The sequence below is a fragment of the Schistocerca piceifrons genome, chromosome 4, assembly GCF_021461385.2.
Source record: "Schistocerca piceifrons isolate TAMUIC-IGC-003096 chromosome 4, iqSchPice1.1, whole genome shotgun sequence".
Lineage (NCBI taxonomy): Eukaryota > Metazoa > Arthropoda > Insecta > Orthoptera > Acrididae > Schistocerca > Schistocerca piceifrons.
The window spans coordinates 473,868,241-473,895,190 of NC_060141.1; the positions used below are offsets into that span (position 1 = coordinate 473,868,241).

The 26,950-nt window shown below is 37.0% G+C and overlaps 1 protein-coding gene across 1 annotated transcript in view; it reads left to right on the forward strand.

The window, feature by feature from the left end:
• Positions 1-26,950, forward strand: part of LOC124796281 (ribokinase-like) — a 57,021-nt gene that overhangs the window by 28,777 nt on the left and 1,294 nt on the right. Inside the window, exons 5-6 of the mRNA XM_047260398.1 lie at positions 4,725-4,816; positions 25,090-25,308. Of these exons, the coding sequence (XP_047116354.1) occupies positions 4,725-4,816; positions 25,090-25,308 (311 nt within the window). The remainder of the gene's footprint in view (positions 1-4,724; positions 4,817-25,089; positions 25,309-26,950) is intronic.

The following is a 26,950-nucleotide window of genomic DNA, read 5'->3' on the forward strand; positions in this document are numbered from 1 at the left end:
ACACTGGGAGCGGTGCTGGTGGTTCTCATCAACCTCTTGCTGTGACTGTGTGATGGGTCTGGGAAGAAGTGAAATGGCAAGGGAGTCAAGTAAAACTACAGAATAGGTGTGCTCCATAAAATTTAAATTTAAACCTCCAATTAGTATTATCTCATTCTGCTTATGACACAAAAAGTGTAATAATGCCTCAAGTTGTTTCATTAACAGTTCAAAATAACCAGATGGAGCGCTGCATATTGTGATTATTACTGTTATCTTTCGATAAATATCTGCTTCTGTAGGATAAGCTTCAGTATTGTGATCACTGCAAAATTTAGTAATAGGAATGTTTTATATTCGTACCCCTTCATAATGTAAGTAGCATCTCCGCCTTTCGTCATATCTGACATGCATTAGCTGGATGCTAAGTGAAGTACTTTCATAACCATCGCTGCTTTATCAGTGGTCAAACAATGTTTAAAAATACAGATTATATCTGTACAACTTCTAGAGTGCAATGCATCTAAACAAATCAGACGAGCATTAATTTTATTTTTTTAAGCCTTTATTTGTTTGGTGCAATAAATTTACTTTAACCTCATTTTTAGCTTTGCATGTTTCAGGCTCAAAATGTTCAGTTATATTTAGTTGTGCTGTAGAACTTTTGAGACTGATACTTGTTTCAGCTATACTTAGCTACAGCTGACTTTGGTGTCAATTTAATGGCAGTATATTACTGGTGCACTCTCAAACACAACAAAAGACATTTCAATGTACTGTTGCCAAGCATGTTATAAGTTCAATGTCAGCAATATCAGCATACTCCTAGCACGTTTTATATTCCATTGTAAACTCGTCGTATGGTGTTTCATACAAAACTGCATTTTAAAGAATGAAATAAAACTTGTCCCACCTCCCACACCCTTTTCAAAATTTGCCCTAAACAGTGAGTCAGCAGTAAACAATAAGAGACAGGGGTTGTTTTGCTACAGTGTACAAATAGATTGCAGCTGTTAACATGTTTATATGTCCACCCAATGAAACAGAGCAGAATGTATGCAAGTTATATAAATATTGTAAATAAATCATTCTAGTCCTCCCAGTGCCCAGAATGGCAAATGTTGATCACACTGAAATAATGTAGACTCATGCTTCTGGGTGAGCAGATAAAAAGCAAATGTTTCAGAAAAATGCCTTCAGACTCCATCTACACAGTTGTACCTATGTTATCCATGCCATTACTGAAGCTTCAGCTACCACATGGTGGTGCTCTGGTTGTTCTATCCATGTTCCTGGAGAATTCAGCTTTTCTGAGCTGATGGCTTATCACTGCCACCAGCCCTTTGGAGTACTTAAAGGAATGAATTGTGTTCTAGAAGATTACGCACTTCAGCATCCAGGGCTCTGTTTTGAATAGACGCTTATGATCTCCTACCTGCTCACGAAACCTAAATGGAACTTATAAAGTCAAATAAATCCATTCACAGGGCATTGGACAGGCTGTTGGGCAACAACCTGCTGACTGAGCCACACAGAATAGCATTATGTCTTTTGCAGTGCAAATGGCAGAGTTTTTTTTATTTCTGTTGGTGCTGATTTTCTGGCTAACACAACTCTACAAACTGTGTTCATAACAATACTCTATCATTGTTTCCTGTACGTTCATCTGTACTGCCCCCTTGATTCGACAGTGGAAAAACAGATGTTAAATCAGGCAATATGGCATAACCACCATTCTTAATGGTGAGAAAAGCTGAGTCAGGAACTCGGTGGGTGAAGAGACTGGTGATTTCCTTTACCAAGTCTGTATGTAGATACATTAGACAGTTCTTATAATTCTCCAGTAAAAATTGTTTACCAGTGAAGTTAACACAAAAGATACATCAGATGAAAACAGCAAACTGCTAATTCACAGCAAGACAAATTAATTGTTGACAACCAGTTGGATTTATGAGAACACTGAAACAGTATGCAGCATTGGGTAGACCACATAACTAACGTAATCAGCTGTGGAATCTGTGCCCATTTCTTAAGTACATCTTTTCTTTCCATTGTTCTGCTGCTAAGTTACAGTTCAGCAGTGACTGAATAATACAAGAGGAGTTCATTTTCAGAGAACCTGAGGACTTTTCGGGCAGAGTGGGCTAAAGCGCACATGTCCATTAATTAGGAGGCATGAATTTCTGTACCATCCATTCCATTGTATCCACAAAAGTACGAGTGTTGGTGGGGAGTAATTTAAGTCACAGAGAACACTTAAAACAGCTCTCCACATTATCATAACAATATTGTATCAGAGTCCAAATATTCATGTGTACTGTAAGTGGAGTTCCAGTAGAAACAAATTGTAAAACTGACTCTCCTGAAAGTGAGAGCTACATACACAAGCATAAAATAATTCTCGGTGTATTGTATACATCCTGACTTGTGTGGTGGCATTACTAGTGTCCTCCCATTGCAAATATTGAATTTGTCTCTGGCGGCATAGAAATGTGTCATGGCTTCTTAATGCCATGATGATGATATTTGTCAACTAATTACTGAGTAATTACTGGTTGTTAAAGGACATAACAGCTGTAGTCAGTACTGTCAGTTACATATGACAATGCTGGTGGTAAAATCATATGCTTGGGATTTTACTCAACACTGATATGGCAAGAATATTGAAAATATTTTATAAAAGACATCTTTGTGTAGAGCATTGTTATCATACAAGCTGCTTTGTATTTGTCTCAGTGTATGCTTCCAGAGTTAGATTGTATTTAGTATGTTTTTTGAAACCCCTCGGTCCACAATTTAAAAAAAAACAATGCTGCTTGTTTTAACCTTTTTGCAATCGGCCATTTTGAGTGGTGAAAGCTAAAAATGTTGTTTTTATACTGTCAAACAGAGTTTTGTTTAAATTGTCACTTGTCATACTGCATTCAGTTTTAAAAAAATGAAAAAAATACAACTTACCCACATAAGTATGCAGTTATTATGGTATACCCTGATTGTCATACATCTTCACTTTAAATTGATTATAAGTGACAAAATAAAAAGTATTTTTACAAAATAATGTGAATTTGATTTTATATAATTAACAGTACACGTGATTCAGGGAAAACTAATTAATGTCCATAAAATTTATTTTACAAATTTCTTTGCAAAGTGACATAAGAAAAGTAAAATTTTTAATATTATTAGATTGTACAGTACAGTCTGCCCAATGTATGCAGTTCTTTATCTGCCCAGTATGCAGTTGTGTATCACTTAACACTTGTGTTTTGTAGGAGAATACATTTTACCAAACCATGGGAATGTGTTAAATGGTATGAAAACAGTGTAGGACTTCCGTTGAGCCCCATATTCAATAAGCATGCTGTAATACCCCTTACCTTGGCTATTGTGACATTCTTCCATTTTCGTGTGGGCTGGACAAAGTATAGCAGTATGTGTAGATATAAACTGAGTAATGAGTGATTTGTATCAGTGACAATTAGTTAAAGTAATGCTGTAGTGAAAATAAATTGAAATATTCAGTTGTAGAAGATTCCATTGGTGGCATATCTTGTATCTTTTGGTTTAGGCACCTTGTGAAATGGATGTGGTAATGGCTGTAGAATTTCAGGTGCAGTCACTTCAGTGTACTGTGTATTTTCCATTCTGTCTTTACTTTTAATCAGTATAGCAGCAAGAACATCATTGTCACCAACCGAAGCACTGCTCCTTTCACTGAAATACTCATTTTATTGTTGGACACATTTTTAACAAATAAATTACAGAAGTGAATGAAATAAACAAACTGAAAACTTAACTTAAAGAAAAATATCACGGAAACAATATGAAATAACGCTACTGCACAAGAACATCAGATGAAATAACAAAATGTAAACAAGCATTACGAAGTGAGATATCAACAAACAAACAATGCAGCAGCACTACAACGCTCGGAAGTTGATAACTATTGGTGTACGAGTAAGTTGAAATGTTGAGCATCAATACTGAGCATGCTAGCTACATCTGGTGTTGAATTTCATAAGCCAAGAGAAAGTAAACAGAGTGCTGATAAATTGACACTCTGACAGTTCGGGCAATATATTTTTTTTTTTTACCTGAATATACCTCTGAAACTACATATTTTAAATAACTGAATGTAAAGAAGCGGGGAGCAGCTGATACTTTGTATTACAGTTTTACTGAAAACTGGCCAGCCAGGTCACTGTTCTTATCTATAAATTCTTAATGTGTTGCTATAGGAGAGTATGCTTCTAATTGGCAACTAGATTTTGTGTTCAAGTCCCAGTTCCACTTAGTCTAGATGGAGGCCAGCTTCTTATAGTGCAAAATTTCTGTTTGGGCTGTCTGTCACCTAGGTTTTCTACCATTATTTGTGTGCTCATGAAGGTTTTATAACACCTACCTTGGAAAATTTTGCCATTCAGTCTCTCAGAAAACAAGCAGTTGCAGTATCTGTGACAGTCAGACATAAATATGTTAGCACAGTAGTATGTCCCTGCTTTGATTACTAATGTGGTTCAGTTTGATTTTGGACCTCCTGGAGCACTTAACACTGTGCACTCTAAACTCAATTCATCAAGTTAACTATTCTGATTTTTAGATGGCGTACACCGATGAATGTGTCCTAAGGGGGACATCATATTCTTCTTAACTATCTGGATTCAAAGGTTCTACTCCTGGCTGGATCCTAGATAGAGAAATGTTATTCAGTGAAACAGCCTAACTGTGTACACTTCTCTCTACAGGAATTTCCATCCTGAATGTAGCACCAGCCAGTTCCAGCCTTCCTCCAGAGATTTACGACCTTGTTGACATATTGTGTGTCAATGAAGTTGAGGTTTGTGTTTTACGAATATTCAAATAAGAATTACATTTTGCTGTTATTACTGCAAAGGTAGCCTAACTCTTTGTTCATCATCTTATTGAAATCCTTGAGCTTTAAAAGAATGGAACCACAATTGGTAAATGTGATGAGATTCAGGTGAAATTTATTCAAAATTGAATAATCATATTAGACTTTAGTCAAAGTCAGAGTAACGAGCAAATGCTGACAAGCTAGAACTTGTTATGTGTAGCTGATACAACGATCTTGGACAGCCAGCTTGAGGTTAGTTGCTTTGAAGATCAGTTTCAATGCAAACTTAAACATGACTGTAGTGAGTTATTTAATGAATAAACCTGTTACATGTAGTCAGGGGTTTTGATTGCAATAACAGATACTCCATAAACAAGCAAGGGAAATTATTTACAGAATTCAGGCCTTCTTCAAGCACTAAGCAGAAAAAAAGGTCCAATTCTTTATGTTACCAAACGTAAATAGTACACCGCAGTAGTGTCACACAAAAAGTTGCAGAGGAGCATAACTTTGTATGTTCAAACAAAACAGAAATTTATTTTGTGATGGTGTCTTTTAATATAAAGAAGTGATTAATCGTTATAAAAGTGATGTAGTGGAAAAAATCTTGAATGGTTTTTAGAAAATACCGTACTTGGTTTGTACTAGTGGAGCACCCACAGAATAAAGGCAAAAATTACCAAATGTGGGCAAGCTCTTGTAGAATTATAGGTTTATTATTCCAAAAAGGGGACAGAATGAATGTATCTGAAAAGGTGGTAATTAGGTCTGTGAAACAGTTAACTGTGTGTGTGTGTGTGTGTGTGCATGTTCGTGCCATCCCTCAGGAAATAAAAGCTGAATATAAACTAAATTCAAAAATGTGGAAAGAAATCTGAAGAGAGAAACACACAGTTGACTTTGAAAGACAAGTTCTGAATTCATAAAAACATTATAAATAGAGAAATCCAAATTCCTGCTACATATTTAGTGCTTTATTGGTTTGCGAAAGGCCTATTTCAGCTACCTGCGAATAATACATGGTCTCGTTAATCTTTGTTTCTATTCTCAAGTATAATTATTGACAAAATTTGGTGTTTACACAATATAATTTATGTCTAGCTGTCCTTGACATCCACAAAACATTGTATGGTGATGTTACTGTGTAATGATTTGGTTTTGAAGCATCGTAGATGAGGTGATTACAAGATTGTGGCAGCTATACTTCCATATCACAATCATTAATATTGTTGTAGAAGACACTTTTTTGTTGGCTATGTCCTTTTCTCTGGTGGTTGTTTTTTGGCAGAACACCAGTGACGTTATATGTTTACAATTTTGTATTGATTTATTGACCTATGAGTTTTATGTATTAGTGATTTGATATTTGCTATTAATTTTATTTTCGTTTATAAAATGTTATTGGCAGTATACGTTTATCCATTATCTATATTTAAAATGTCAATAAAATTGTCAGTATAGTGTTTGTATTTAAGTATAGTTTGTTCGTTTAATCTGCCATTTCAATCTGCCATTTGATAGTTACATGTGTGCATATAAATTTGTATTTCTTTGGAACTCTTTGCCTTTACAAATGTCTGCTCGTGTCTGTGTATGTGCGGATGGATGTGTGTGTGTGTGTGTGTGTGTGTGTGTGTGTGTGTGTGTGTGTATGTGTGCGTGAGTGTATACCTGTCCCTTTTTCCCCAAAGGTAAGTCTTTCCGCTCCCGGGATTGGAATGACTCCTCACCCTCTCCCTTAACACCCACATCCTTTCATCTTTCCCTCTCCTTCCCTCTTTCCTGACGAAGCAACCGTTTGTTGCGAAAGCTAGAATTTTGTGTGTATGTTTGTGTTTCTGTCGACCTGCCAGCACTTTCATTTGGTAAGTCACATCATCTTTGTTTTTAGATGCATTTCTTCTAGGGTATTCATGGTTCTTTCCTTTGGTACTAATATTTGCATAGCTCATTCTGGTCTACTTTGTGGTTTTCTGTTTTTAAGTGATTCATGAAAAAGGATGGATTTGTATCAGTTTCTGGTGTGTTCTTAGTACCTAATTCCAAATTTTCTTTCTGTTTGTCCCATATACCATTTATTGCAATCTTGACATTTGATTAAGTATATGGCCGAATTTGTATCCCTGAGTAAATTTTTGTTTTTAGATTTTGTTTGGTTCAGTAGGCTAAATTTTACTTCCGTATTTTTCAGTAATGCATTTAATTTGTTGGATATATTTCCGATGTATGTTCTAGGTATGCATAAGATCTTCTGTGTCACTGGTGATTGTTTTAGAAGTTTCATGTCTTTATGTGTTTCAGTATGTGTACTTGGTTTTTTATATTATTATTATTATTATTATTATTATTTTAGGTGAGTGATTATGTTTAGGTTATAGTCATTTTGTTGTACTGTAAACTGTAGAACTGCTAGTTTTTTTGCATTGCAGCTTGTTCTAGTGGTTGGTTGGTTAGTCTGTTGATCACAGTATGGAAATGTGTGTGTGTTTATTTGCTTTAGGGTGACATGCTTTGCATTTGTGATGTTGTCTGTCATTACGGATTTTCTAAAAATGTTGAAGTTGAGTGCGGTGTTAATATTTTTGAATTTCCGGTCTAGAAAATTTATTGTTGTATTAGTATCTAATTCCATTGTAAATTTCATTTTTGGATGTGTGTGTTTACTTGTTGGTGTGGGGTTCTGAAAAACTGCTGTTCTAAGGTGTTTAATAAGGTGTCCACTATAATTTTTGTTGTTGATATTAATGTAAGCAGTTCAGTAATGTCGTATATACTGACAGTAAATGTTTTCCCATTTTGGAGTAGGTTTTGCTCTACAGTTCTTATGGTTTCGTGGACCGGTATATTTGTGTAGCGGTTGGTGATGTCAAATGATACAAATTTCCCACGTGCTGGCATTTTTATATCTCTTATTTTGTTTGGCTGCGTTTATGAATTTTTGATGGTGGATTTTTGTTATATGTGTAATACTTTGTATGTATATGGTTCAGTTTTTTACTAATGAGGTAGGTGGGACTGCCTGTGCAACTGACTATGTGACATATAGGAATAAATTCTTTATGGATCTTAGGTTAACAATGTAATTTTGGTGTCTTTGGGTTCATAACTACATCTGCTCTTTTTTCATAATCTGTAAATATTGTGTTGCGGGATTTGATCACATTTTTAGCCTGTGCTGCAAATTTATTGGGAGGGCCACTCTCAATTCTTGTGATATTGTTAGCTTTAAAGAAAATGGTTACTTTTGGTTTAATATAATCATACTATTACCTTTATGTGCTTTTTGGCTGTTGCATTGTTTATGATGTGTTCATGGTTTATTCTATTTAGTATAGAGTAGTGTGTTTTCTTTTGTTGCCCATATGTATGTTGATGGATTAAGTCTTTTTCTGTACCTTATTGGCAATTTCACTGAATCAGTCATGACTTTTGTTGTTGCTATGTCTTTTTTGTATTGTTACAGTATTAGGTGTAGACTGTGTCTTATATTTTAGGCCTTCGTCTAATAGTTTTAGTTCGTTATCTGTGAGTATAATATTTGTTAGATTTCTTTGTTCTTGTATTGAATTGAAATGGCAGTGTGTATTTTTGTACTTGTTTCTTTGTGAGGTGTTTATCAGGTGCTGAATTTTCTTTTTGTTGATTGCATGTACTTGCTGGCTGGTATAAACAACATATTTGGTTGTATATTAAAAGATTAGTACTATTGCTAAGTTTTAAGTGAGCTACATACTTTTTTTGATTTGTGAATTTTTTTGGTAAAGTTATTAGTTCAATCATTTTTACTTTTGGGGTTATGTAACACAGGGTGTGCTCCATGACATGATATGATCTAAATGCCATTGTTTTTATTGTTGAGGGCCCACAGCACAATGTGTGTCTTGCAGGGACTTTATGAGTAGAAAAATCCAAATCACTCTTATGCCTTTAGTGCTTTATTGGCTTGCGATAGGTCTGTTTCAGCTACAGTGCCACTTTCTAGTTGCCTGAAAAATAATATATGATTTTGCTAACCATATGTATAATTATTAAAAATATAGGGTGATTATACAATATAACTTACGTCTAGCTGTTCTTGATGTCCAGTACCGAGCAAGGTGGCGCAGTGGTTAGCACACTGGACTCGCATTCGGGAGGACGATGGTTCAATCCTGTCTCCAGCCATCCTGATTTAGGTTTTCCGTGATTTCCCTAAATCGTTTCAGGCAAACGCCGGGATGGTTCCTTTGAAAGGGCACGGCCGATTTCCTTCCCAATCCTTCCCTAACCCGAACTTGCGCTCCGTCTCTAATGACCTCGTTGTCGACGGGACGTTAAACACTAACCACCACCACCACCACCTTCTTGACGTATATAAAACATCAATTAGTGCTGTCACTGTGTAATGGTGTCTTACAGGTGGCACAGTTATATGATTGTGGCCGCTATACTGCCATATCTAGATTGTTACTGTTGTTATAAATGATATTTTGTTTGTTGGCTGTTCCCTTTTTGTTCTGTTTATGTATTTTTGACAGCTTTATTTGTCAGAACACCATTGGTGTTGCGTGATTACAATTTTGTATTGATTTATTATTCTCTAGGTTTGTGTGTATTAGTGATTTGGTCTTTGCTGTTTATTTAATCTTTGCTTGTAAAATGTTATTGACTATGCATTTTTATCTGTTATCTATATTTAAGATGTTAATGAAATTTTCAGTGTGTGTTTGTGTTTAAGAACAGTTTCTTCGTTTTATACTCTGTGGATAGTTATATGCGTGAATATAAAATTCTATGTCTTCAGAGAATTCATGGTTATTCCCTTCAGTATTATGTGTAATACATGCATTGCTCATTCTGTCTGGTTTGCTTTGTGGTTTTCTATTTTTGTGTGAATGATGAAACTGGATGGATTTGTATCACTTCTGCTGTGTTCTTGAAATTTGATTCCAAGATTTCTTCCTGTTTGTCCTCTATAAAATTTACAGCAGTCTTGACATTGGATTTGGTACACACCTGAATTTGTGTGGACTGGTAATATTGTTATCCCTGAGTGAACTTTGTGTTTATCGATTATGTTTGATTTGGTAAGCTAATCTTACTCTTGTAGTTTTCAGTAATGCATTTAAATTGTCACGCATATTTCCTATGTTTGTCTCAATTACTTCAGTGAAGATGCCAATAAAACACCAGAACACGACGACAGTACAAGTGTCCAACAGAACAAAAAAACCGTAATCCATAAACATATATATGACCAGCAAAATAAAACAGTCCACTCTGTACTAAATCAAATAAACCACAAACTCATCACAAACAATGCAATAATCATAAAAGCAATAGTCTTGTTATAATAAACCAAAATGATTACATAACAAAGTAAACAGTTTCCTGACAGCTAATAATACCACAAAAATTAATTGGGACCCTACTAATAAATTTGCAGCTCATACTAAAAAAGCCAACAAATCTCACAAAACAATATTTACAGATGATGAAAAAAGAACAAATATAGCTTTGAACAAAAGAACAAAATTATATTACCAACCTAAAATCCCCACGATTTTATTCCTATATGTCCTGTAACCAACTGCACAAACGGCTCCACCTACCTCAAGAGTAAAAAACTAAACAACCTGCTTACAAAGTATTGCACATATAGCAAATAATTCACAATCAAAAATTCTTGAATGCTGGCAAACAAAATAAAAGATACAAATTTTCCATTTGCTCAAATTTTTATATCATTTGACATCACCATCCTTTACATAAATATATCAGTCCAGGAAACCGTAAGAACTGTAGAGCACAACCTACTCCAATACAGAAAAACATTTATTGTTGGTATATAAGACATCACTGAACTGCTAAAATTAAAAGTGGCAAAAAATTATTTTGAATTCAACAACAAACTCTTTAACTACAAGAGAATGGGGGAGCTATGAGTTGCACCATTGCAAGCACAGTAGCAGACATCTTATTAAATACCCCAGAAAAAAATTCAGGCTTACAAATGATACTTTGCTCTTAATAGACAGAACCAACACAGACATTCGACAAATACATCAAGCATTGAACAAGCTACATCTGAAAATGAAGTTTGCTGTCAAATCAGGGACTAATAAAACAATAAATTTTCTCCACCGGAAAATCAAAAATATTAATCAAACACACAACTTCGAAATTTTCAGAAAATCCACAATGACAGACAACAACATAAATGCAAATTCAAGTCACCCTAAGCACATAAACACACACATTTCCATACTATGATAAAAAGACCAATCAATCTACCACTAAAATAAGCTGAAACCAGAAGAAACCAGGAATTCTACAATATATGGCACAACAAAATGACTATAACCCAAACCTAACAACTCAACTGTACAAACAAACCACCAAGTCAGCATACAGCGATACCCATAAAGACATGAAACTACTAGAAGAATCACCAGTGAAACAGAAAATCGTATACATACCTACAACATACATAGGAAATATATCTGACAAATTAAATGCATTACCAAAAAATTTGGGAGTAATTTTTAGTATCAAAAACAGTCTTGATCACAATTTATTTATTCCGGTGACCGGTTTCGCCCACTACTGTGGTCAGCTTCAGACCAATAAGTAAGAACCTCTTTCTGGTGGTAAATCACTAGTATGGACATGTGTGTGTTTATGTGATTTACCACCAGGAGGAGGTTCTTACTTATTGGTCTGAAGATGACCACAGTAGTGGTTGAAACTGGTCATCGGAATAAATAAATTGTGATCAAGACTGTTTTTGATAGTAAATATTTGTAACAACATTGATCACTGTTCACTCCCAAAATGTATTCAAAAGTAATTAATATGGGAGTAAGATTGACCTACCAAACGAAACACAAATTCACTCAGGGAAAACAAAATTACCAGTCCACATAAATTCAGCCATATACAAAATCAAATGTCAAGATTGTGCTAAATTTCATACAGGACAAATGGAAAGAAATTTTGGAATTAGATATATCAAAAGTACACCAGAATTAGTGATACAAATCCATCCATTTTCTTCAGTCACATGAAAACAGAAAAGCATGAATTTGAAGAGATAGAACAAGCAAAGCAAATATTACACATAATACAGAAGGGCAGAACCATGAATATCTTGAAAGAAATATAAATTTACATGCACTCATATAACTACTCACAGGACTTATTAAATGAACAAATATATCTTAAACACAAACACTTCAACAATTTTATTGACATCTAAAATATAGGTAACGGATAAACAAACACAGCCAATAATGTTTTACACGCGAAGATAAAATTAGCAGCAAGGATCAAATTACTCATAGATTAATAAATTAAAACAAAACTGTAACCACATAATATTGTTGATTTTCTGTCAAATAAAGTTGTCAACTTACAAAAACTTGTAAACAGAACAAAAAGGCTGTAGCCAGCAAAAAAGTCTCATCTGCAACAAGGTTAACAATGGAGGTATTGCAGTACAGCTGCTACCATCATATAATCACATAACCTATGAGATGTAACAACCAAATCATTAGACAGAGACAGCACCAATCGACGCTTCATGGACATCAAGAACAGCTAGGTGTAAGTACTATTGTGTAATCGCTTAATATTGTCAATAATTATGCATAAGAATAGAAACAAAGTTAACAAAATTGTGTCTTATTCAGAGACAGCTAGAAAATGGCACTGTGGCCAAAATAGGCCTATCACAAACCAATAAAGCACTGAATACACAGCAGAAATTTGGATTTCTCTACCTATAATGTCTCCACAAGACATATATCACACTGCAGGCCCTCAAGAAAACAAATTTAAAAAGTTAGTTCATAAGTGTGAATGTGGGTGATTGACTCATTGTTGTGACTACTGAATAGAGAAAACAATGTGGAGGTACTGTTAAGGAAGAAGCAGAAGGAATAAGCATGTAATTGATTAATGGAAAATCTCATATAAAGATGTGAAACAAATACTAACAAAGAGATAGAGGGGCTGGCCAGTACTTACCTCAGCTCAGTACAGCCGATAGATACACAAAAAACAGAACCAAAAATTTACGTTCCTAGCTTTCGGAACAAATGTTCCTTCATCAGGGAGGAGAGAGGGGAAAGAAAGGGAAGAAGGGAAAGTAGATTCAGTTACTCACAACCCAGGTTATGAAGCAACAAGGAAAGGAAAACAGGGAGAGTAGCAAGGATGGAGGCATGGTTGTCATAGGGAAGCCAAAGATATTCTGTTGTGAGTAACTGAATCTACTTTCCCTTCTTCCCTTTCTTTCCCCTCTCCCCTCCCTGGTGAAGGAACATTTGTTCCGAAAGCTAGGAACGTAAATTTTTGGTTCTGTTTTTTGTGTATCTATCGGCTGTACTGAGCTGAGGTAAGTACTGGCCAGCCCCTCTATCTCTTTGTTAGTATTTTAGTATATCTTTGGCTTCCCTATGACAACCATGCCTCCATCCTTGCTACTCTCCCTGTTTTCCTTTCCTTGTTGCTTCATAACCTGGGTTGTGAGTAACTGAATCTACTTTCCCTTCTTCCCTTTCTTTCCCCTCTCTCCTCCCTGAAGAAGGAACATTTGTTCTGAAAGCTAGGAACGTAAATTTTTGGTTCTGTTTTTTGTGTATCTATCGGATGTACTGAGCTGAGGTAAGTACTGGCCAGCCCCTCTATCTCTTTGTTAGTATTTGTTAAGCATGTAATTGAACACTCAGCAAAATTAACTTGAGAAAATCAGAAATAATAAGAGATTGGAAGACTGTGGATGTGCATGGATCCATAATATTCACATGCTTTGTTGGGAATGCAGTTTCTAAATAATTCATGATTCCATATTAAAGTATGATCTTTATTCAGTAAATGGACAGTAGTAAATGAGAAACAGAGATTACAGATCCCATGGCACTTAGTTGAGTGAGGAGACACATATAGGCTGCAGCACTGGTGTTCATTTCGCCATCTAATCATGCAGATTTAAATTTTCTGCGGTTTCTGCAAATGACGGCAAATGCTGGTATGGTTCTTTTGAACAGGGCACAGTCAGTTTATTTCCCAAATCCAAGCTTGTGCTCCAATTCTAATGACTTCATAGTCAACGGCACACTAAACTCTTAATTTACTTTCTTTTCCCCTTTGAAGGAGATTAAGATGACCCTGAATATATGACAACTCAGCTTTTTTAAGAGACCCCTTGAGAAAATTTTATGTTTTACATATTCTGACTAATCAAAATTTCAAGCTTTTATTGGTGTAAGGGATCTGTCTGAAAAGTTAACATTGCACCTTGTCTAAATCTGTGCCATTTATTAATTGTCTACATTTTGATGACACAGGGAGAAATAAAATAAACAAAAGGGAATTGTTTGCATCAGTTTTTAGATTCACTGCCTTTTTTGTTTACTTAGCCTGTCGTCGGTGGTATCACCATTATTAAATAATAATAATAATAATAATAATGATAATACTTCTTCCTCTTCATCATCCTAACATGACAGCAGTGAAACATATATCTCCATTGGCGAAAAAACCATAGATTTCCGCTTCTGTGCTGACATGCCCACCACACCCTCATTGGTCGTGTAGAACCAGCAGTTGACACACCCACACTTGTTCGCGTCATACCTCATGGGATCTCAACAACATTGCACCACAGAACACATTAAGTACACCATTGGTCCCCATCTAGACTTTCCTGCGGAAATGTACACTATTGTTGAAAGTTGGTGTAATTTTAAAGTCAGCTGGGTTCCAAGTGCAAATGGATTTGAGCAGACTGCAGTTAAAACAGGTTAGATGTTCATGAAAAGCTAAAGTACACAGTGTACATTCACAATGGTTGGGTGCACGATGAAATTTATGCCTGCTCATACTCCTCTCTCTGCACTCATCGCAGTTATTAGCCAAGCTGGATCACTGTCTCTCCCCCCCCCCCCCCCCCCCCCCTCTCAAACTTTCCGTAATGCTGTGTTTCAGCAGCAGTGAAACATGGATGCAATATCTTCTAGGGTGCAGGTCAATGTAACAACAGCAACTAATACATAAAGAAAAGATCAGTATCACTGTTCAGTTCAATTCTCGAACATTCGCTCATCACGCAATCTGGTGACGTCTGTCTCCACAATGGGTCTTTCTGGTGTAATTTATTCTTGCGAGAACATTTGCAGTTAGTTTAATATGCTTTATTTAATTTGTTAGACTTTTCATTCTGGACTAATTTTTCTTCTCGCTTTATCTGAGTGTCATCATCTTGTTCTAAAACTGATAACAATTTTTTCCAGTATTCTAATACATGTACAGCAACTGAATTTCTCATTTGGAACCCACTTGGTAAATTATTAGTTGCTCATAACCAAATAAAATTTTTACTTCGGTGCAGTGTCAAATAATGGTTTTTTAAGGACAAGATTCTTGCCTTTGAATGTTACCTTTACTTACCATATTTTACGGATTATAAGATACACTTTTTCCTTGAAAAATTGCCTCCAAAATTCAGGTCTGTCTTACACTATATGTCTACGCTGAAGAGCCAAAGAAACTGGTATACCTGCCTAATATCATGTAAGGTCCCCCACAAGCACACAGAAGTGCAGCAACACGACGTGGCATGGACTCGACTAATATCTAAAGTAGTGCTAGAGGAAATTGAAACTATGAATCCTGCAGAGTTGCCCGTAAATCTGTAATTGTATGTGGGGGTGGAGATCTCTTCAGAACAGCACATTGCAAGGTATCCCGTATATGATCTGTAATGTTCACATCTGGGGAGTTTGGTGGCCAGCGGAAGTGTTTAAACGTAGAAGAGTGTTCCTGGAGCCACTCTGCAGCAATTCTGGATGTATGGGGCGTCGCATTGTCCTGCTGGAATTGCCCAAGTCTGTCGCAGTGCACAATGGACATGACTGGATGAAGGTGATCAGACACGATGCTTACGTATGCGTCACCTGTCAGTCACATCTAGATGTATCAAGGGTCCCATATCACTCCACCTGCACACACCCCACACCATTACAGAGCCTCCACCAGCATGAACAGTCCCCTGCTAACATGCAGGGCCCATGGATTCAAGAGGTTTCCTCTATACACGTACATGTACATCCGTTCGATACAATATGAAACGAGACTCATTCGACCAGGCAACATGTTTCGAGCTATCGACAGTCCAATGTCGGTGACGATGGGCCCAGGCGAGGTGTAAAGCTTTGTGTCATGCAGTCATCGAGGGTACACAAGTGGGCCTTCGGCTCCAAAAGCCCATATCGATGATATTTCATTGAATGGTTTGCACGCTGACGTGTTGATGGCCAAGCATTGAAATGTGCTGCAATTTGCAGAAGGGTTGCTTTTCTGTCATGATAAATGATTCTCTTCAGTCATCATTGGTCCTGTTCTTGCAGGTTCTTTTTCCGGCCGCAGCGATGTCGGAGATTTGATGTTTTCCCGGATTCCTGATATTCATGATGTACTCGTGAAATGGTCATATGGGAAAATCCCCATTTCATCGCTACCTGTGTCCCATCACTTGTGCGCCGAATATAACATCACATTCAAACTCACTTAAATCTTGATAACCTGCCATTGTAGCAGGAGTAACCAATTTAACAACTATGCCAGCCACTTGTTGTCTTATATAGGTATTTCTGACCACAGCGCCTTGTTCTGCCTGTTGACATATCTCTGTATTTGAATGCACATGCATATACCAGTTTCTTTGGTGCTTCAGTGTATATCTATACTCTATACCCGTCTCTGTCTGGCAACACTGGATTCAATTGGCATGAGACGAACATGAGTTGCGGGGATTCAAAAGCTTGCTAACACTGTCTACCTCATGCCCGCCATCACAAACCCAGAACACTGTCTAGCCTATGATGCATCATTGCAGTCTATGGTGCCAGTGACCTTGAATTGAAATTGATGTGTGTTGTGGATAACAGTACAGTATTTTTGTTAGTAGCTAGTGTTGTAAAGGAAAAAATGAAAAGTATTCATATGATGCTGGCTAGAAATTGAAAGTAAAAGCTTATGCAGAGCAACATGGAAACAGAAGCTGAGCAGCATTTTGGCCCTCCAGAAAAAAACATTCGCAATTTGCGGTCAAGTAAAGAGGAACTGGAAAAAAAGGAAGAAGACTAAATGTGCATATAGAGGACTGAGTGCAAAATGACCAAAATTAGAACATGCTGTATTGAAATGGATTCAAGGACACCATCAAAATGGCATTGGAGTTAGTATGAAAATGGTTCAAATACATGCTCACAAGCTAGTGCTACAGTGGAACTTAGCAGACTTTAAAGATGAAGTTGGTTAGTGCTACGGGTTTATAAAGCATCATGGACTTAGCATGTGAACCAAAACCAAAATATCTCAGAAATTGTCACAAGGGTATGAAGAGAAAAGATTATCTTTCCATTGCTTTATTATTCAACATGGAAAGAAAATCAGTGTGGAACTAAGCCAAATAGTGAATATGGACGAAGCTACTCTGACATTTGAAGTACTGAGTAGCAGAAAGATGCTAAACCTGTAACTGTAGAAACAAGTGGACAGGAAAAAAATGCACCACATTGTTGTCCTTTCCTGTTATGCTGACAGTACTAAACTTAATCCATTTTCAAATGCAAAACAACGCCAAAACCGCCTAAAATACCACCAGGTGGTGTTTATGTACATGACAAGGGTTGGATGGAAGAAGCTGGTCTGAAATTACAGATTAACAGAGTATGGGAGAGAAGGAAAGGTGCTTTATTGAAGGAGAATTCTCTTCACGTGTTAGATCAGTTTAGTAGTTATTTGAAAAATTCTGTGAAAGAGAAATTGAGACAGGAGAATACAAAGCTTGCTATTATTCTGGAAGGACTTACTTCACAATGGTAACCTTTTGATTTCTCGCTAAATAAACTTTTAAAGTGTATATGAGAAAGGAATGGAACAAATGGTTGATGGATGAATCCCAACATGAATTCATGCAAAAGGAAGCTTTAAAATGATCCACTATCAAACAGATGTGTCACTGGACAAAACAGTCGTGGTCTAGAGTGAGAGAAGACATTATTGTTAAATCTTTCAAGAAGTGTAGCATAAGTAATGCTCCTGAGAGCAGTGAAGACTCTCTTACATATGGAGAGGACAGTGATGACAATGAAGAGCAAGAAGAAGAAAGTTCAGATGATGATTTGCAGTTTACTAATAAAAATTGTAAAAATGTTATTAAAAATTGCTTAAAAATTAAGATGTGTCTTAGTCTGTAAAATTTGGTAAAAAGCAGCATAAATGTACCGGGTGATCAAAAAGTTAGTATAAATTTGAAAGCTGAATAAATCACGGAATAATGTAGATAGAGAGGTACAAATTGACACACACGCTTGGAATGACATGGGGTTTTATTAGAACCAAAAAAAAAAAATAATACAAAAGTTCACAAATGTACGACAGATGGCGCTTCATCTGATCAGAATAGCAATAATTAGCATAACAAAGTAAGACAAAGCAAAGATGATGATCTTTACAGGAAATTATCGATATGTCCACCATCATTCCTCAACAATGCCTGTAGTCGAGGAATAATGTTGTCAACAGAACAGCACTGTAAAGCATGTCCGGAGTTATGGTGAGGCATTGGCGTCAGATGTTGTCTTTCAGCATCCCTAGAGATGTCGGTCGATCACCATACACTTGCGATTCAGGTAACCCCAAAGCCAATAATCGCACGGACTGAGGCCTGGGGACCTGGGAGGCCAAGCATGACGAAAGTGGCTGCTGAGCACACGATCATCACCAAACGACGCGCGCAAGAGATATTTCATGCATCTAGGAATATGGGGTGGAGCACCATCCTGCATAAACATCGTACATTCCAGCAGGTGTTTATCAGCCAGGCTGGGGATGATGCAATTCTGTAACATATTGGCGTACCTCTCACCCGTCACGGTAGCAGTTACAAAACCAGAATCACGCATTTCCTCGAAGAAAAAAGGCCTGATAACAAAGGATGTGGTAAATCCAACCCACACCTTGACTTTCTAGTCGTGCAATGGAGTTTCCACGACAGTTCTAGGATTTTCGGTAGCCCAAATTCTGCAGTTGTGGGGGTTGACAGACCCTCGGAGCGTGAAATGAGCTTCGTCGGTCCACAACACGATACTCAACCAATCGTCATCTTCCACCATCTTTTGAAATGCCCACACCACAAATGCGCTCCGCTTCACTAAATTGCCGGGTAACAGTTCATGATGTCGATGGATTTTGTACGGATAGCATCGGAGGGTACGCCTCAGTGCCAACCAAACAGTAGTGTATGGAATGCTGGTGCGATGCAACTGCACGAGCACTAACTTCCCCGTGCATAGACGAACCCGCTGCAGTCTCCATTTCTTCCTGAACTGTCTCAGCAGCATTACGCCTTGTGCTCGGTAGGTCACAACGGGGTCTATCATCTAAACAACCCGTGGCTTTGAACTTCGAAATCATTCTCGCTACAGCTGCATTTGTCAACGGACCTTTACTCGTTTGAATCCCCTTCCTATGGCGATAGGATCATAACGCTGAACTAGCACATTCCCCATTCTGATAATACAGCTTCACGAAAAGCGCCTTCTCAGGTAACATCAACATTATGCGACTGCTGGCGCATCTGATTCTCTCTCTCATTACAGCTCCTTTTATACACGATTGTCATGCGCAGTCACTGATGTTTTGCTGTCCAGCGCCATCTGTCGGACATTTTGTGAACTTTTTTCTAATAAAATCCCATGTCATTCCAAGCATGTGTGTCAATTTTTACTCTCTATCTACATTATTCCATGGTTTATTAAGTTTTCAAATTTATACTGACTTTTTGATCACCCGGTATGTATTTATAACAACTTTTATTGCAAACCTGTTCAAATACAAGAAAAGTTTATAAGGTGATAGAATTTAATGTTATTTCTCCTGTGTTTCACAAAATTGCCAGTTTTTAAGCAGGGTATTAGAGTGTTGTAGTGGCTGGTTCATAGTATCTCATAAATCCCTTGTGCTAGTGTTGGGATTCAAGTGTCGTGATTGTTCGAACAAGGTCGACACTGTATCAAGCACTTCAGCATATCAAGAAATCTCAAGTTTATTCGAACGCAAGTAAAACCAAGTATTGTTTTATACGCCCCTATCATTTGGAATTGCTCAAAATAGATTTGTACAAAAACTCAGTAGCTAAAGCTTCATCTGTAAATATAAGGTGACCCTATATTAACCTGTTAAACAATGTAAAAATGTTGACCTCAGCAACAGTAGTTTAATCTGCAAATATAAGATGACCCCATATTTTTTGAATGATGAATTTGGGAAATAATCGGATAAATATGGTATAATTGTGTCATTGGCAATCATCAGTGGTGCTGTATGTGCAGCTATCACCAGTACATATAAAAATTTACTACATCATCTTAGTATCTTGTTGAAGCTGGTTGGAGATGATATAGTAGTACACAGTGAGGTTCTTAGTAGAAAAATTGTTGCAAACAGTGCTTAGTACAAATGTTAGAGTGTGACCATCAGCATTACCAGTGCAGTGTCGTGTTTATTGAGAGGTAAAAAGGTGATACACTGTTTGAGTGCACAAACATCAAGACATGACTGTAATCAATAACAAATGTTATATCTTTCACATAAATCTAGTTGTGGAGAAGATAAATACCAAACCAACATTTTTTTCTTGCAAAATTTTTGTCTGGCTGATTCTTGTGCTTGTAAGATTATTATCTCTAAGGGAATGACAACTGATGCAAAAGTGAGTAAACTTGATATTCTTAAAGCAAACAAAGTGTCAATGAAATAGTGACAGAAACTGACTACTCTGATAATTCGTAACGAACATGTCTCTACTAAAAGTCAAAGTATTTTAGATTTCAGTGGTTTCTCTTTTATTTTTGTTTTGGGTGTTATTGTCTCTCTCTCTCTCTCTCTCTCTCTCTCTCTCTCTCTAACAACAGCATAATAGCTGTCTGGTAAGTCTACTTTTATACTATTACCACCACATGAGATGAGATGGGTATCAGGCAAAGGAAACTAATAAAGCATGATGGAGGTTCTGTAATGAGAGGAGGGGATGAATGTTCATTGGCTCCTGCAGCCACACCGGAAAGAAAGGTAGTGTGATACGAAATCATTTTAAACAATCATACCCATTTTGTCATGGAGGCACTGTTCTGAGTACAGTATTGTATCTGCTAAAATAAAAATGGCCCATATTGTTCTGGAAATAGACGGTCCATGACTACAGGGTTTTTATTTTATTTCTTTATTTATCTATCTTTCATTCTTGCTTCTAGTTTTGGCAACATAACTGTAAAATGTCTATTTACAGACAAATGCTTTATCAGCTATGGAATTGCCAATAAAATTTTCCATGAAAGGTGATGGAGAAGATCATTTCAAAGATTGATTTGATGAAAATGAAATAGCATGACTTCATCACCACAACTGGTAAATTTGAGTATTATTAACCCTTTCACTGCTGCAGATGTGATGTTTGCATTCTGTGCTGAGGGCAGCTTTTCCTGTGGCTGTATGGCTCACCAAATGCTGGTGCATGTGCCGAGCTATAGCATTCTGGCTGATATGAAATACTTATCATCCGATTTTTTGAAAATATTAACGGAAAAAATTTGTTTTTTGCAAATCTTCTGGTCTGATATCTTTGCTCAATAAAGAACTGAATTTATTTTTGTTACCTGTCATACTTAACTTTGCTGCACCAAATTAAGTAAAATATTGCACAAAATTTTACAGAGTTTACAGAAGTAAAAAAGCATTGTGTAAATGTTTTGTTTAGTTGGTTTTAGATCATACACTGCAGTTAGTGAAATGCACATAAGATATCAAAATTTTATTTAAAATTGAGAGCAGAACAATACCTCATTTCATTCTCTAGTCATTGGGCTTTATATGTGACAGTTGGTCACACGTGACACACCCAATCATGTCCTCATGCATCACAAATCATGTTGACATTACCATCATCATATCTCATAAATTATTTAAGATACCAAAATGAGGTGTTTTGCAAACGATAGGAGGCAATGAGGCACATATGTTGCATGATAAATACTTGAAACTTTTTTATTCCCCCGAGATAAGGAAGCAACTTGTTGCAGCAGTGAGGTCAGCGGCACAGGATGCACTCTAGGAAAACCCATGTCCACAGCACCTGGGTAACGGCAGTGCAGGAAATGTATGGACATCCACAGCAGCAAAAGGGTTAAGCAGTGGTTGTCTGTGCTTCAAAAAAACAGTTATGGAACTGTTCTCTAACAATTGCCAGAAAAGTGCACTGTTGGCAAAGTGATGTTCATCATCTTATGAGAGTTTCAAAGTACTCACATCCTGTAGTCTGTGTGTATTGCAACTCATCAGTCCAGGAGATCTTTTCCCTTGCTTTGAATGTCCAATGACAATGTTCCTGCACCTGTCCTAATGTCATGTGATGTGCTGTGGAGTATTGGTTTCTGTATCCCATGCAAGGAGGTGGTTCTTGATAAAGTTACTCTCTGATTTTTATCACCATCCAGCACAAAAGTAATGAATGTTTGGCCACATTATGACCCGTTTGTCCACTATTACAATCAGTAGTCAATGGCAATCACTGTCATTAACATGCCTTAACCACAGCAGTTGCCTTCACCATTGCAGATTTTCCTAGAGTTACGATACTCATGGTACACCTTTGGCACATTGGCATTTGTTAATCCTGATTACTGCACAACGTAAAAGATGGAGTGTCCTTTGGGTCATGTACCAATGATTTGGTTATGATAAAATATGCTGCTGTTGTGCAGTTTGTCTATCCTATGCTTGTCTTGATGCATAAAAATGTATGTACACTAAATGTGAGGAGACAGTTTTTCATGTCATGCATGAAAGTCTGGGATACCAATATATTACAATCACCTAAAAAAATAAATTATGAGCTAACAGAATTCAACAAGATAAGTAAGATTTTTTTTAATGACTTTCTCAAACACCAGCATAACTTTAATGATGTTTGTGTGAATATTGGGGTAGATTCTATGTTCGGGTCTTTTGCCACCTCAAGTGCGATCATTGTTGCCAGTCTGCAAGTTATCCCATGTGTTTAGCTGCTGACACAGAATGAGCCTGTTGTGGTAAGGATTGTTGTTCATTGCTATAAATGTGGTAGTATTGTGTTCCCTCATGGCTCTTTGCCCTTGGTGTTTGGAAAATCTTGTTGATAAATATAAAAATTCTTGTCCTCTTCTGAATTTGTCGTACTTTTAATGTTCTCACATGAGCCGCAATCATATTTTATTGTTAATGAAAAATGGAGTACCACTAATTACAAAAATTAATGTTTTTCTTAGAGTCATAACAACATAGGTATGACATTATTTTTTATAATCATTACTGCGAACTTCGATTTTTACATTCCCCATTTTACGTTTTTTGCAATTCTGAACCATAAATTCATAGCCCCTTTGAAAAACCTGTAAGATTAATGCTACAAATTAAATTCCCTGCTCCCCCCCCCCCTCCCCTTAGTAAGGTTTACTCAATTCTAAGTTCTTACGCGACATCTTGCTTGACTTTGTCCCATTTTCTTCCTGTTGATATTGGTTTTACTGAAAGAGCTATAAGTGGCACAAAAGACAGGTGGTTTGCACCACGGGTGGTGGTGGAGTTAAGGGAATATTTTGGTCTTTTGTGAAAGAGGAAATGCTGATGTAATCCATGCTCGGTGCAACCTTTTGAATTCAAACACAGACTCAAAGAATATGCTCAGTCATAATCGAGGAAATGTTGCCCATTTCTAGCTAGTGAACTCTTATTGGCTGGTGACTTTACCCGATATCCATTGCAGCCACCACACCACACTAACGTAAGTAAAGTGGCTCACCTACTAGCGATGTGGAGAGAGGGAGTGGCCCTGCAGTGACAGGAATGCAGGTAGGGGTGAAAGCATTTTGAGAAGTGCTGAAAAAGTATTTTTCATGCAGATGATGTGCTATGACACATCACATGGAAATAGAACAAGGGTTTTGCAATAGCGCATTTTAAAGACTTTTGTGTTCAAATTGGACTTGATACAGTTGCAACAACTACATACCTTACTCATGTTCATACTTTGCTCCACACATTGTGGATTGTAAAGACTGGCAGCAGTGATAAAGGGCATGAAGCGAAACTGTAGCACCGGAGCTTTCTTTCAAATTTACGTTTTACATAGTATACAGAAATGCACTGAGCCAATTCTAATAAGCTTGTAACATCAACTGTGGAAGTAAACTCATTTTTTCGCATCTTGCTTTGTCTCATCAAGCCTAAAATAACATTTTAACAGCGGTGAGCATATGAAGTGTGGCTCATAAGAAAAGCATTAAACAGTAACAGCAGTGGTGACAGAGTATGTCATTAAGCAGATGTCCACATTTATGCTTGTGTTTTAACCACATAGCTGCTGTGATGCTTTTGGTTTAGTTCAATATGTTCACCAATTTTTTGCTTTTTTATGGCTGAGCACAAAGGATGATCTCTCAAAAACACATGTTTTGAATGTATAATTTCTAGTCGTAGCATGTCGGAAAACAGCTGGATTATCTTGTACCCAGATGCCAATTTCAATTTTTGTTGTGTAACAGCAAGAAAAAGCTCATGTGTGATTTTGAAAGAACTGATGAAATTCATTACCACAAATTATTGTATAAACATTGTATTGTACAGTTAATTTCCTTCACTTAGTCAGATTTTGTACAGATTATTGGAGTGGACTGCAATTGTTAATCATATATGTCAATTACATGTGTTTTTGCTCATTTTGGGGGGGGGGGGGGGGGGTTTCACATTTTCTCAATTCACCCATTTTCCTCAATTTTGCGTTTTTTAAATCTGGCCCACACAAAAATGCAAAATAAGGGTTTCACTGTAGATCAAAAAAGTCTTGATGGTACATTTCTTTTGTGTATTGCACATATTTATTGTGATCTTTGTTGAACCAAATATCGAACTTATAGTCCAGGTGAATATTTGGAAATGTCATCTGCAGTGACGCAGTTATTGTTTAGTTACCATAAGAAGCTCAATTCCTGTAACATTCTTTACAAACAATTAAGTTTTGATTGTACTGCTATATTTGTTTTAGCGATACACTTTTTATTTTCATATTTCTCTACTATACACTACTACTCTGAGAATTATTCTACCACTAATGAAACACTTTTAGAAGCATATCATATCAGCATCTAATTGCAAATTCATTGTGTTAACTGTAGGCTGAAACAATATCAGGCCATTCTGCATCATCCGTCAATGAAGCAATTCTGGTAGCAAAAGATCTGCAACAGAGGTCCAAATCTGGTCGATGTTCCATCGTCCTGACACTGGGTGAATTTGGAGCAGTAGTTGCAGAAGCTGGAGGAAAGGATGCAATCCATATACCAGTTCCACAGCATAAGAGTACTTTTGGTGCTGCACCAGTTGTTGATTCAACAGTAAGTTCTATCAACTACTTCCTATTTTTCCAAGTATTTGGTTTTGTTATACATCACTGCACCTGTTTTTAAACATGAGGTGGTCACTTATTCAATTTATTTTTGTTTTCTTCACTTAAATTGAGGAAATCAAAATGACAGAGTAAGGGGGCATTTAAAATGTAAAGGCATGTTGGTTGTACAGCTCATCGCGAGATAGGATGCAACCTGTTGGTGTTGCAGGCATGTGACAGGATAAGGAAAGTACATGAGCCGAGCAGAAATGAATGGGGAATCATTCTAACAAAGATACAGGGCCATGGGAAATCCATTGACATAAGCAAGTTAGACCAAGGATGGATTGTTGCGGCTCAGCGTCTAGGGACAGATATCTTAAAAACTTCAAAGCTGGTCAGTTGTTTGCAAACTGCTGTCATGAGCATCTATGGAAACTTGTTGAAAGATGGTGAAACCATAAATAAATAACAAGATGCTGGGCATCTGTGCCGCACCAAAAAACAGAGAAGTTGAACACTGTCTGCTATGTAAATCAGTGTGGGCTGCCACCATTCAGCATGTTATTGAACATGGCGTTCCACAGCACACAACCCCTGCACATTCCCATGTTAATCTGACATTGTCAACAATTGCAGTGGGCAGAGGATCATTGAGATTGGTCTGTGAATCAATGGAAGTTTGTCTGATGAATCACATTTTTTGTTACACCTAGACAATCGTAGTTTCCGGATACATCATTGTACGGGTGAACTACTGCTTGAAACATGCACCACATCAAAGATGCAATCTAGTTGGGGTAGGGGGGGGGGGGATGTTAACTCGGGGGTTCCGTGAGTTGTGTGTTAGTAAATGAAGGTACCATGACAGCTGCAGACTATGTAGATATTATTGTGTACCGCCTGCATCCTTTTAAGCTCAATATCTTTCTCGATGGTGATAGCATTGGTGTCTTCCAGCAGAGTAACTGCCCACACCCTTGGCCAGAATCTTCTTACAGTGGTTTGAGGATTGTGACAGAGAACTCATACTGGTGTCTTGGCCACCAAATTCACTTGATCCAAACCCAGTGGAACACATCTGGGATGCAACAGGTGCCAGCTCTGTGCCCAGAAACCATTGGTCCAAAATTTTTGCATGACCTGAGCTTAAACATCTCCAGAAACCTACCAAGGGCTTGCCTAATTTATACCATACAGAATTGCTGTTGTATTGTGTTCCAAAGTTGGATCAACTTGCTTTTAAGCAGACAGTCATAATTTTTTGCCTCATCATTCTAGGAGTCACATACTCAATGGACCAGTTGGAGTGACTGAATTATTGCTAATCACTAACTCCATTCCAGATTCCACAGATGATAAATTTTAAATATTTTTTCAAGACAGATTTTCTGTGAATAATTTTTTTGTGCTGTCATTTGCTTCAATATAAATGTGTTTAGGTCTGTTACGTTAGGTTTTTTTATGGACAGAGTAGGGCACGTGAGTTGTTACTAATAGGGGTGGGGGGAATGCACACACTGTGAAAGTTTTAGGGTGTTTATCTAATGTTTGCTTACATTGTGCAATAATACAGCTGTGCAAGATTGTAATTTATTATTGTATTTGGGAAAATAATCTGCTGAATTCATTTTGTTACAATCAGACTT